This window comes from Choloepus didactylus, chromosome 4, assembly GCF_015220235.1.
Source record: "Choloepus didactylus isolate mChoDid1 chromosome 4, mChoDid1.pri, whole genome shotgun sequence".
In the NCBI taxonomy this organism is placed as follows: domain Eukaryota; kingdom Metazoa; phylum Chordata; class Mammalia; order Pilosa; family Megalonychidae; genus Choloepus; species Choloepus didactylus.
Window position 1 is genome coordinate 93,459,210 of NC_051310.1, and position 14,064 is coordinate 93,473,273.

Sequence of the window (14,064 nt, forward strand, 5' to 3'; positions counted from 1 at the left end):
GGTCCGCCCACATAAGATTACATCAAAGATAATGGCATTTGGGGGGACATAAAACATTCAAACTGGCACAGGAGTTAAAAGAACTGCATCACGGAGGTGTGGACTTCCTCACCTGGATTGTTGCTGATGTTCTCACAAACATTGGGGACTGACGGCTTGACATGCTGAGCCCTCTGTCTTGGGGCTTGCCCCTATGAAGCTTGTTACTGCAAAAGAGAGGCTAAACCTGCTTATAATTGTGCCTGCGAGTCTCCCCCTGAGCGCCTCTTTGTTGCTCAGATGTGGCCCTCTCTCTCTAGCTAAGCCAATTCGACAGGTGAACTCACTGCCCTCCCCACTACGTGGGACCTGACTCACAGGGGTGTAAATCTCCCTGGCAACGCAGGATATGACTCCCGGGGATGAATCTGACCTGGCATCATGGGATTGAGAACATCTTGACTAAAAGGGGGATGCGAAATGAAACGAAATAAAGCTTCAATGGCTGAGAGATTTCAAATGGAATTGAGAGATCACTCTGGTGGACATTCTTATGCACTATATAGATAACCCTCTTTAGGTTTTAATGTACTGGAATAGCTAGAAGTAAACACCTGAAACTACCAAACTCCAACCCAGTAGCCTAGACTCTTGAAGACGATTGTATAACAATGTAGATTACAAGGGGGTGAAGTATGATTGTGAAAACACTGTGGATCGCACTCCCTTTATCCATCGTATGGATGGATGAGTAGAAAAATGGGGACAAAAACTAAATGAAAAATAGGGTGGGATGGGGGGATGATTTGGGTGTTTTTTAAATTTTTTTATTCTTATTCTGATTCTTTCTGGTATAAGGAAAATGTTCAAAAATAGATTGGGGTGATGAATGCATAACTATATGATAGTACTGTGAACAGTCGATTGTGCACCATGGATGACTGTGTATATAGCTCAATAAAACTGAATTTAAAAAAAAAAAAAAAAGAACTGCATCAAGTACCTCTCCTTCCTCATCTCTCAATCCCAACAAAGCAGAAACAGCATAGAATTAATTCCTAGAACAAAAATAAATAAAGCAACTGCAAGAGCAGTCAAGTTACAGGAGAATGCTTCTGCCATTTCTGGCATTTGAGAACTGCCCAGCCCAAAGTCTGTTCCTACCTACTTACCCGATCACAAAGCCTGATAGTTGGATATCCCCATTCAGGGAAAGAATTTGGGGGAAAAATAGGACTAGATATAAAACTTCAGAGGAAACCTGCCTAAAAAAATTAACCTAGTCCCTGGAGGTTAATATAACAGACAATCAAGAGAAAGACCAAAATTAAGTAGAATATTTGATCCTCGGGGATAGAGCTAATTTAGGGCGAATTCCTAATTCACAATTAGTATTGTCACAAAGACTCAGAGATTTAAGATACTGCATACTTTAATAATAATAGAATGTTATGGAAAAGAAATAAGGACAAGAAAGAGCTGTTGGAAATTTTAAAACTTGATTGACAAAATAAATTTAGTGGAAAAATTAGAAAATAAAAGTCAAGAAAATCTCCTAAGACATGAGCAAAAAAGATACCTGGAAAATATGAGAAAAGATAGAGAGCATCAATCCTTAGGAGACGTAAAATCTGACTAATGAAATTTTGGAAATAGAAAGTACATGTGATTATGCAACAAATAATGTAAGAGAAATTTTCCAGGGTGGAAGAGAGAAAAAGCCTTCCGATTAAAAAGCCCATTAAAAGTTAAATGGGATGCATTTAAAACATTTTAAAATACATATTTCTGAAATTTGAGAATACCAAGAGTAAAGGGACAATCCTGAAAGCTTTTGAAAAGAAAAAAAAAACAAAACAAAACAAGGAAAAAAAACCAAACAGGAACCAAAGCTAGACTGGCATCAGATTAATATCAGCAACCCTGGAGACTACAGAAAGCAAAGAAAGTGCACAGCATACGAGATGATACACAGTACAACAGAGCTTTGGGTCCAGTGAGAAGAAATTCCAGAATCACAGCTATGCAGCAGGTCTAGTAAGCAATCTGAAAACTGTAATTGGAAGTCAAGAATAGGTCCCAAGCAAATGAATTTGTTTCAAAGAACACAAATATTGCTTCTCAACAACAAAAAAGAGAAAGTCACTTAGAAACTCCAGGGGGCAAATTATACAAGAAAGCCAAGATCAAATATAAAACAAAGGATACTGTAACATGATTTTGAGTGACTGGTAAAATGTACACTCAGATGAAATTGTATAAGCTTAATATTTTCTTTTTTTTTGTGCGTGAACGCTCTTCATCACAGTAACTTACATCAATTCTATAGAACCATTGGAATAATTCATAAAAACAGGTTTTCTTTTGTTATTCAAAAGAAGTAACGGTATATTCTGAAACTCTTAAGTTCTATATTTCTATAAGAAATAGACAAAAGGTATTTTTTATATACTTGTAATGACGTTCAGTTTCAACTAATGTAACTCAAATAAAACAGATGACTTACCCAAGAAAATGTCGACCAGCATATTCATAGTAAATCTCCCAGAAGGACCTACATGTTTTATATTTCTTGCTGATGAATTATGATCTTGAACAAATCTTATAATATTTTTCACATCATCAGTTACATCTCTTGTGTTATAATCCTATCAATAGAAAGAGATTGCCTTTGCTATAATTACGATAATGATATCTAGATTGCTAGGGTTCAATATTAACTATGGTAGTCTCATAATAAACCATGTCCAGACTAAAACTAAGACTAACCACCAAGAAAGACTTAAGTGTTCTGAACAATTAGCACTCTACAATTCCTATTTTATTATTGTTTCACAGACATACATCTTGTCTTCCAACTACCTGACAGCACTGTGTGTGTGTGTGTGTGGGGCACTCTTTTTAAACATATCACCTTGAATAGTGCTTTGTCACTTGCTAATGGTGACTTTGGGGATGAAAAACAATGTTCAACCATGCAAATTTATGATTTCTAATCTCTTTTGGGTCTTTGGTGCCACAGTTAATCCGTTATTATTCTCTGCAATCAGTTGTTTCCTTTATCATTCCCCTCAGTTGTGTCTAAACCTTACCCATATAAATATATATATATATTTATTAGAGCAGGTTTAGGTTTTAGAGAAAAATCATGCAGAAAGTAGAATTCCCATATTACCTTCCCACCCAGTATCCCTATTATTATTTTGCATTAGTGTACTTGCCCACTTTTTAAACCCTTTATTCCTAGATGATCTCTCTGTTGTCATATCCTAGTTCTCCATCCCAGCAATGCTAACTAGTTGAGTTCTAAAAAGTTGCATTAAGCTTCTGTGCCCCTGTATATGCTGTTCTCCCTACTTTCCACCTTTGTTCATCTGCCACACACCAACCTATATAAAACATTTCCTGTGACACTCTTGTGAGAGGACTCTTTTCTTATACTAACAATTGGTAGTGATTCTGAGACCCCATCTAGAATCAGCAAGAAAGAGTACCCCATTACTCTCTCTAACATCATTTCTGTCTGATCATTTATCTTAGTGACCTCAGTTAAACAGAGTTGATCCTCTGGCATCTTGACCTCTGCTGCTCCAATGATCCAGTCCTCTGCACACATCAATCACTCACACCATGGTCACACCTCCTATATTCTCCTTACTAATTCCCGCACCCCTTTCATTCTCTGACCACCACTTCCTCTCTTTCCTGCTCACTCCCTCTAGTATTTTGACTCCAACAACCCTCCTACCCACCCTGGGACTGCCTAACCATTGATCCTCACCCTCAGATGTCCCCAGAGACCTCCTAACTCAGCCTAAGTTCCAGAGTCAATCATTATAATCACTACGTTTCTTATACCCTCAATTCTCTTGTCCTTAGGTCGCTTCATCACATTGCTTGGCCAAACACATTAGATCTAATTCTCTACCTACGACCATACTGACTGTTCTCATCTTCAGTATAGGACCACAAATCTCAGGTGGATCCCTAATGCTGCCAGGTAATTATTACTCATCCCGAGTCTATCAGGAAACTGTGGCCCATGGGCCCAATGCCTGTTTTGTGAATAAAGTTTTACTGGAACACAGCCATCCCATTCATTTGCATATTGTCTACAGGTGGTTTTTGGCTACCATGACAAAAGTTGAGTAGTTGAGACAAGACCATATGGGCTGCAAAGCCTAATATTCTTTGGCCCTTTAGGGTAAAGTTTGCCAACCTCTGTCCTAAATGACTATTTTACACTTTTTCCTTTCCCCACTTCTGTCCTCACAGTCAGCTGATACCCTTGCTTCCTAGTTCACTGAGAAAACTGAAAACTGTCAGAAGTGAACTTTCACAAACTCCCATCATGTGTATTCCACCTGCCCGCACATTTTCTTACCTTCCCACCTGTTACTACAGATGAATTATCCTAGTTCCTATCTAAAGCCAATACAGATCCCCCTTGCCTACTCAAGGATACTTCTTTAGTAATTCTCCTCTCTTTCTCCTTACACATCAATTTTTCATCCTCTATAGGCACACTTCTAACAGCATATGATCATGCTTTCTCCTATATTTTCTTGACTTCACTTCCTCTGCCAGCTACTGTTCTATTTCTCTGCTTATCTTTGCAGCAAAACTTGAAAGCGTTTATATCCACAGCCTCCAATTTTCCTCTCATTCTCTCTTAAACCCATTCCATAAAGCTTTAACCCCACTCCACTGAAAGTGGTCAAGTTTGAGGTCACCATAATTTCTGCAGTGAATTCTCTGTCTTTACCATAATTAATTTAGCAGCAGCATTAGACACAGTTAGCACTCCCTTCTCCTTGAAACACTTTCTGCATTAGTTTCTCTGGTTTTCCTCTTATCTTATTAGTTCTTGGTCTCCTGTCTTACTTTCTTCTCTTCTTCTCAACTTCTTAATGATCCAGGGCTCATTCTTTGCTTTTCTTCTCTTCTATCTAAACTTATACATCTGATGATTTCACCTGTCTTTAAATACCATCTATATGCCAATCACTCCCAAATTTATATGTACTACCAGTCTTTTTTTTCAGAACTCTAACAGACATAGCTAACTCAACATGTCAACTTAACTCCTGATCTCTGCCAAAGCTGTTTCATTCTCAGCCCTCTCCATCTTGGCTAAGGGCAACTCCATTCTTCTAGTTACTTGGCCTCAAAAGCTTGGAGCCATACTTGACTCCCTTCTTTCTCTTATACTCCACGCAATCAAGAAATCCTTAAAACTATCTAGTATCTGTAATCTGACCAGTCACACCTTCTTTACCACTACAAGCTTGGTCAGAGCCACCATTATCTATTGCCAATAGCATCTCTAACAGGTCTCTCTTCTTTCCTGCTCCCCCTCCAGCACGTTCTCTGCCAGAGACATCCTTTTAAAACTAAGTCAGACCCATGGGAGTGAATCTCCCTGGCAACATGGAATATGACTCCCGGGGAGGAATGTAGACCTGGCATCGTGGGACGGAGAACATCTTCTTGACCAAAGGGGGGATGTGAAAGGAAATGAAATAAGCTTCAGTAGCAAAGAGATTACAAAAGGAGCCGAGAGGTCACTCTGGTGGGCACTCTTACGCACACTTTAGACAACCTTTTTTAGGTTCTAAAGAATTGGGGTAGCTGGTGGTGGATACCTGAAACTATCAAACTACAACCGAGAACCCATGAATCTCGAAGACAGTTGTATAAAAATGTAGCTTATGAGGGGTGACAATGGGATTGGGAAAGCCATAAGGACCACACTCCACTTTGTCTAGTTTATGGGTGGACGAGTAGAAAAATAGGGGAAGGAAACAAACAGACAAAGGTACCCAGTGTTCTTTTTTACTTCAATTGCTCTTTTTCACTCTAATTATTATTCTTGTTATTTTTGTGTGTGTGCTAATGAAGGTGTCAGGGATTGATTTAGGTGATGAATGTACAACTATGTAATGGTACTGTGAACAATGGAAAGTACGATTTGTTTTGTATGACTGCGTGGTATGTGAATATATCTCAATAAAATGAAGATTAAAAAAAAATTAAAAAAAAAAACAAACAGAAAAAACTAAGTCAGATCATATCACTCCTCTGTTCAAAATTCTGCAAAACTCCTCATTTCATTCAGAGTAAACGCTAAAGTCTTCACAACAGTCTACAACGCCCTACGGCTTTGGCTCTCTATTACCTCTCCTGCTCACTAACTCTTAACTCTGCTCAGCCACATGGGCTTCTTTACTATTCCTCATATGCATCAGTCATGCCCCCACCTTAGAGCCTTCGTTCCAGTCAATGCTTCTGCCAAGAAGGCCCTTTTCCAGAGAGCTGCTCAGCTGACTCCCTTATCTTCAAGTCTTTACTCAGATTTCACTTTCTTGAAAAAAATTTCCCCTGACCCCCTTATCAAACATTGCATCTTGCACCCACCCATTACTCCTGTCTCCCTATTCTACTGTACTTCTCTTGTCACTACAGCTCTTATTCCTTAACATATAGTTTACTTATAATATATAGTTTGTAATCTGCCTCCCTTGACTAAAAGCTCCACAGGGGCAAGGATCTTTATTTATTTTGTTCAATAATGCACCCCAAACTCCTAGAACAGTGCCAGTTACAGAGTAGGTGCTCAACAAATATTTGCTGAATAAATGAATTGATTAGCAATGTCTACAGGGTTGGTGGCGGGGGAGAGGGCATTGAATCTGCAGATTCCATATCAAGAGTAAATCACCCTCTGCTCTGGCTAGCGCTTCTTACCTTTGTAACCATACTCATTACACAGTATTATAGTCAAATGAATACAAACATATCTGCCTCCCCTCAAATGAACTGACCCACACCACATTCATTTGTGAATCCCCAGCACCTTGCACAGAGCTTAGCACAAACACTCATATTTGGTTTCCAAATCTATAAAGTGGGCATGGCTAGCTAATACTATTTGCCCATCTATTTCACAGGGTACATTTAAAATAGTATACTAAATGTGAAAATGCTGTGTAAGCTTAAAGCACAGTAGCCATTACTATGCAGATTTACCATGATAGGTATAAGAAGTACCCAATGACTGAATTTAACAATCTTCCAAGGTTATTTTTAGGACAGATGAAAGTGAACTCATCCAGAAGCCACTGACAATATTCTTCAGTGTTTTAAAAACCAATTTACAGAATAATGTAATTGATCTGAATTCAAATACACAGTACATTGGTTGTAACCCTTTTGAGAATGCGAGCTTTCTCAATATATAGGTTTTAGTTGAATTAAAAAAAAAATTCTACCTGCCCATGTTGGGTCTTTCTGGATGTTTACTATATATATTCTAGTATTTCTAAAATATACTATGATTATCAGTGTACCTATGTGAACCTTACAATTTTGGACAGGTGGATGTCTAGTATATATATATATTTACAGGCTTTTAATTCTAAAGAAAAAGAGATTACACAAAATTATTTTTATAAAATGTTTCTATACCAATTTGTTATGTTGAGGATGCCATTTTCTCCTTATCTAGTCCCTTGGGGTCCACTTATTATAATCTAACTTATATCAACTTTTCCAAATGGAGAGAAGTTAAAAATCTTGGTAATTTCCTTATCATAAAGAATTTAAAATTGTCTCATTTTACCTTTGTTTTACAGCAATTATCACAAGAAACATCTGGGTATTTCTTACAAAAATCAGGATTAAACTCATTTTCACCAAAGTAAGCCAAAAGCTGCATTCTCCGACATTCTGTTATATTTTCACAGTAATGTACCATGCTGTACAAATTATTGAAGTGAGTCTCTTTTGTATGATGGTTTCCATCTTTTTCCACTAAAAGAGATAAACAGCATAGCAAAACATACTTATCAGAATACAAAAACAGAATATCACAGAGCTATTTAGATTCATATAATTTCAAATATTTAATGAAATGAAATAAGAAAATTATTAACAGCATTAAGTCAATATGACACCATTCTATCTCATAATTAATAGGGTACTTAGGTATGTTCATCCCTCAAGATTTTTAGGTTTTATAGAAATAAATGTTTATCAGGAGCAACTGGATTTTTTTCTTTTTTTTTTTGAAATCTTCATTATTCATCATGATGAAACTTTGACTTATATTTATTATGTTTATTATGATATTGAACTGAATATCAAAAGTAACCAGAGCATGGAACTCTGGCAGGGCAGTATACTTCTTGCGCATTTGAAGTAAAAGTGGTTAAGCCAGCAGTCCCAAAACTGTGTACCAGGGAGCCCTGGGGTGCTCTAGTGAATTCAGAGGTATGGGCAGGACATTTTAAATTGAAGGGCAACACAGCAATACTTGACATCAATTGAATACCAGGCAAACTACGAGCATGAGGTAGCTCATGGTTTTAACATTAGATTTCGCTTCTTCCAATAACATGTCTTTGCAAAGCTGGATATTTGGCAGTGTTCAATTGGATTCTGAGGTTTGAGAACAGGTGCACACTTTCCATTAGTGAGCAATTATGGTTAATGAAATAAAAATATAATTTTTCTTCCAGTTTATGAGCATTATCTTTTCAAATGGCTACTAAATTATTAGGATTTATTATTGCTAAGTTAGAGAACTTAAATGATTATAACATTGTTTGGCCTTAACTTCATAAGGTTTTTGTTTTGTTAAACAAATGGGCAAATTAAATGTAAAAGTTGTAGTTTGTCACTGAGAATCACCTTGGCATAGTGCAATGAACATGGGCTTTGGAATCAAATGAACCTGGGTTCCGTGAGGCCTCTGCCACTTAACCGTATCCATATCTCATTTTCCTCCTTTGTAAAATGGGGAAAATAATAGTATTATCCTTCAGAATTGTTGTGAAGATTAAATGAGTTGATATATGCAAAGCATTTAAAACAGCATATAGTAGGTACTAAAGATATTGCTAACCTCTGATGGGGCGGGTAGAGGGATGAGATAGGAAAGGGATATATAGGGAGCCTTTGCCCTATTATTTGTGTTTTATTTCTTATGTGGTATTTCAGAGCTCATTACATTATCTACCTTTACCTTTCTGCATGTTTGACATGTGTGTTGTGTTTAAAGATGCATGCAGAAATTGGTTCTGGAAAGATAAAAAAGGAAACCAATAACCAGGTATTTCTTGGGACAGTACTACAAGGTATGTTTTGGAAACTTTCTGCTTCATACATGTCTCTATCATTTGAGTTTTACGTAACAAGAGTGTTCTACTAAAAATGAACTAAAATAATTTTTCTGTATCTACATGAACTTGTTTTTCTATGACTATTTAAGGAAAACTGGACCCAAAGTAACACAAAAAGCAGGAAAGCAGAAGTAGATTACTATCATGAGACTGAAGATGACAGAATGTCTCCACAATGAAGCTCAGCTTACTCAATATAAGTCTTTTCAGTCTGGTCACATCATGATAGGTATAGAAAAGCAGGCAGTGAGATATTTCCCCATCTCTTCCAGCTCTGCCAGATTCTTGGTAGTAACCCTCCACAGATTTAGGGAGAGACGCATGGATCACAAAGCGCACGTCAGGTTTGTCAATTCCCATTCCAAATGCAACTGTTGCACAGATAACCTGATGTAAAAGCAAAAGCCTATTAGACTCACAATGCATTTAAAGCAACATTTTAGTAAAAGGTACTTCTAAATGCTCTAACAGCCTCTTTTACTTTAAAATGCACCCCACACAACAACCTATTATCTTAATCTCACTCTTTAGCATGATTAATATGAGAGTTTCATTTTGAAAATCTGCAATTCTATTAAGACCCAAAAAAAGTAAAGAGATGAAGAGACACTAAGTGTAGCAGGGACTTTCTTGTGTGATTTGGTATTATCACGTAAGGAAGCCAGAATAAACTGCAGTCAGTCCTTGATGTGTTGCCACTGTTTGTCTTACATTTTTGACTTTCAAGTGTGGGGGTTGTTGTTTACATAGCCCTGATATCCAGGTCAGTGATCATAAACGTGTTGCTCAGGATCTCTGGGGTGTTTCCAGGGCTTGGGCTTTTAGAGGTCATTGCTGCTAGCTTCTCCGATGATGCAGGTACAATGGCATTCTTACCTGCTCTGGGGCTTACCAGTTTTCCCAGTGGCTTCACCTTATCATACACCAACTCCTTTCATTCATCAGCTGATTTCAAAGTCAAAACTTGTGAAATTTTAATTGAAACTCATGTGGGTAAATGTCTGAGAGTTGCTTATATCAAAAAGGAAAAAAAAAAAAAAAAAAAAAAAAAAAAAGGCCAAGGACTGTTGATCTCAGCCCATACAAATTACTTAGTGGAAGCAAGGTGATGGTTAAAATTCAGGAGCTTGATAAAATTTTTAATCTTGATAAAGTTTTTAGCAAAAATCATTTTCAAGTATATCCATTTCAGTTGCAAATGTAGGTCTTGTTTAGCCCAGACAAAAAAATTCTATCTCCAGGCAAAATTACATTATACAGATAAAGCTGCAAGACTTTTTAGCACTTAAAAAAATGAACTGCTACTGCAAGAACAGTATTTTAAAAGCAAATGAAATATCTGGCCGCAAGACTAAAGCTCTTGACATGAATTTAGTAACTCTGAGTACCAGAAAAAGGAACTGCAAGCTATGGAGTATGTGGACAGAAACTGGGTACATTTATCAACACCGGGGATGGCAACAGCCTGCACGCAAGGTTAGTCATCCATCTAAATTGATGGCACTTCCATCAAAGTCTTATCTCCCTGGAAAGAGAAAATCTGCTGTAGCCTCTAGTGGTGAAGAGCAGGCAGAGAGGCTCTGCAACCAGATGGGAGAAGCTGCGGCTGTTTGGATCACACTGAAGCCTGAGGGCATCTCCAAAGGGAGTAGGCACATGACTGTGAGGCAGTCTGCAGGCTCCCAAATAAAGCCACCATGACGTCACCTCTTTCTGAAAGCCCTTATCTCTTACAACTGGGAAAACTTGCTTTGTAGAGTTGTTACTTCCTTCTTTATTTCTGTGTTGTTCTTTTTAAAACTTCAGGCTACAATCTTTTCTTTGTAAAGAAAAACAACAAAATTTATTCTGTCTCACGAATCTAACAAGATCAAGGCTGTCCTGTTGGTGTAGGATTATACCTTGACTGTTAGGATTAGCTAGTCTGAGAGTAGAAATGATTAAAAACAAACAAACAAAAAAACAAAGCCCCCATGACATCTCACCATTTTTAACCATATTTTTGGATCAAAGTAATATACAGTCATTGTAGAATATTTAAAGTATATATAAAGATTCAAAGAACTTGACAAAATCACTTTTAGTTACATGACTGGGAGCTATTGCTCTTATATTCTGACAATTTTCTTCTAGGCTTTCTTCTGTTCATTCTTTTCCTTTTCCTATTCAATTTTCTTTTTATATGGTTGAAATTTTATATGTTTGAATCAGATTTCCCCCCACATCATTAGCATGTGAAGATCTTCATATTATTAAAAAATTCTTCCTAAATCACCTTTAATGGTAGGAATGTACCATAATTTACCCAATTGCTCTCTCAGGACATTTAAGCTATTCAAAATTTTTTACTATTAAAAAATACACTGATGTAAACACCATACCCACAATTTAGATTTGGGGCTCTTGGTAAAATCTGCCACATTATTTTCAAGAAAGGCTTTCACAAGCACTGCATGAAGGCATCTGTTACAACGTCATCAACAATACTTTTTTTTCCTTTCAATTTTACTGAGATGTACTCACACACCACACAAACCGTCCAAAGTATACAATTATTGGCTCATAGCATCATCACATAGTTGTGCATACATTCCCATGAAGGACTTTAGAACATTTTCATTACTCCAGAACAAGAAATAAGAATAAAATAATAAAACCAAAATCTTCCCCTACCCGTTATCCCTCCCTATTGTTGACCCATAGTATTGGTATAGTACATTTGTTATTATTGATGAAAGAAAATTAAAATATCACCAATACCTTTAAGCTTAGAAAGTTTCCCATTTAGAGATCATACATTTTAAGTATCAATACCTTTATCTATCTGTAATTTATATTGATGCGAAGAGCTAAACAATCCCCCCATCAGATAAACAATACTATTAGTTGAATAATCTTTCGTTTCCTCATTAATTTGTAATGTCCTCTGTGCTAGTTTGGATGTATTATGTCCCCCAAAATGCCATGTTCTTTGATGCAATCTTGTGGGGGCAGATATATTAGTGTTGATTAGGTTGGAATCCTTTGATTGAGTGCTTCCATGGAGATATGACTCAATCAACTGTGGGCGAGACCTTTGATTGGATACTTTCCATGGAGGTGTTACCTCACCCATTCAGGGTGGGTCTTAACTGAATCACTGGAGTCCTATAAAAGTTTCACAGACAGAAGGAGGTGCTGCAGCCAAGAGAGAGACACTTTGAAGAATGCACAGGAGCTGAGAGTGGTGCTGGAACACAACCTGGGATCAGCAGATGCTAGCCATGTGCCTTCTAAGCTAACAGAGGTTTTCCGGATGCCATTTGCCTTCCTTCGGTGAACGTATACATGTATTGATGCCTTCATTTGGACATTTTCATGGCCTTCAGACTGTAACTTTGTAACCAAATAAACCCCCTTTATAAAAGCCAATCCATTTCTGGTGTTTTGCATAACGGCAGCACTAGCAAACGGGAACACCCTCCTTATATCAAGTTTTTATATGTATTCTAGTCTATTTATGGATTTTCTGTTCCACTGATCTGTCTTAATGTATTGTGAAGTCAGTGTTCATGTTGTTATTTTCTTGCCAAATTCTTTTAGCTACTCTCATTTGAACATTCTTCCAAGTAAACTTTAGAAAAAGCATATTGCAGGGAAAAAACACTGGAATTTTGATTAAATGTATAAATTAATTTAGAAAGACGGACATCTTTAATTATTTCAGGAATGAGATAAGTAATATACTTTCCGAACTTCTGCACATCTGAAAATGCCTTTCTATTGCTTTCAACATAAATGACAATGAGCTGGGTATGGAATTCTTCAGTTCCAGTCTTTCTCTTCTGACTCTGAAGATGGTACTCCTAGTCTTGTGTGTCTATTACAGCAGTATCAGGCATGTCTGTTTTTTGGTCTTTGTAGAATAGCCTATTTCTTTTACTTTAATGCATATAGACAATTTCTTTTAGCTTTATATTATAGATTGAATCATGCCCCCCACAGACACATGTTCAAGTCCTAACCCCTGGTTCTGTGGGTATGAATACATTTGTAAATGGGATCTCTGAAGATGTTATTAGTTAAGATGAGGCCAAATTGAATCAGGGTGGGCCTTAATCCAATATGACTCGAATCCCTAAAAGCAGAGGAAATTTGGATATGGAAGAGTAGGAGATAGCTGGCCATGTGACAGAGTTAGAGACTGAGCTATGGATGGCCAGCAAGCTGCCACCAGACTTCAGAGAAGGCATGATCCTGTCCACACCTTGATTTTTTACCTCTAAGTCTCTAAAACTGTGAGGAAAATAATTTATTGCTGTTTAAGCCAACTACTCTATGGCAGTTTGTTATAGCAGCCCTGGCAATCAAAGACACTCCATAATTCAAACAATTTGCTGAACCATGTCTACATGTGAATTTTGGCCCAGCGATTTTGTGATAAATCTCTTATTCCTGTTATGTATTTACTTATGATATATATATTTGATTACTGCATTTTCAACTATTTGGGGAACACATTATTCTTAGGCTGAATCCCTATTACCTGTTATTAACAAATGTCATTTCCCCCTTTCCCCTTAATTATCATTTCCTTGTTTTTTTCTTTGAATTCTCAAGTTTATTAGTCACTACTACATCACTGTATCACTAATTCAAATGTTTGCACTGAGTCGACCCATTTGTTTCTTGATATATAATTCGATTTGTTTTTTATTAAATTTTCTTATTTGGATCAGCTGTCTTCTTGTTTCTCCCTTCATCTCAGCCTGTGATCTCCTTACAGCAAACTGTTCCTAGTTCATAAAAGCTATATCATATATCTTTCCGAGGATACTAGGTTATTGTCTTCCAAGATTTTCTTCTCTTTTTGATTATTCCAAATCTTCAAGTTAATGATTTCTGTTTTTCTGAGGTGAAAAAC

General features: G+C 37.0%; 1 protein-coding gene across 4 annotated transcripts in view; it reads right to left on the reverse strand.

The window, feature by feature from the left end:
* Positions 1-14,064, reverse strand: part of BLM (BLM RecQ like helicase) — a 98,929-nt gene that overhangs the window by 13,284 nt on the left and 71,581 nt on the right. For all 4 annotated transcript variants that reach the window (XM_037833100.1, XM_037833101.1, XM_037833102.1 and 1 more), the window contains 3 exons: positions 9,353-9,548; positions 7,601-7,791; positions 2,486-2,627 (listed from right to left, as the gene is read on the reverse strand). In XM_037833100.1, coding sequence (XP_037689028.1) covers positions 2,486-2,627; positions 7,601-7,791; positions 9,353-9,548 — 529 coding nt within the window. The remainder of the gene's footprint in view (positions 1-2,485; positions 2,628-7,600; positions 7,792-9,352; positions 9,549-14,064) is intronic.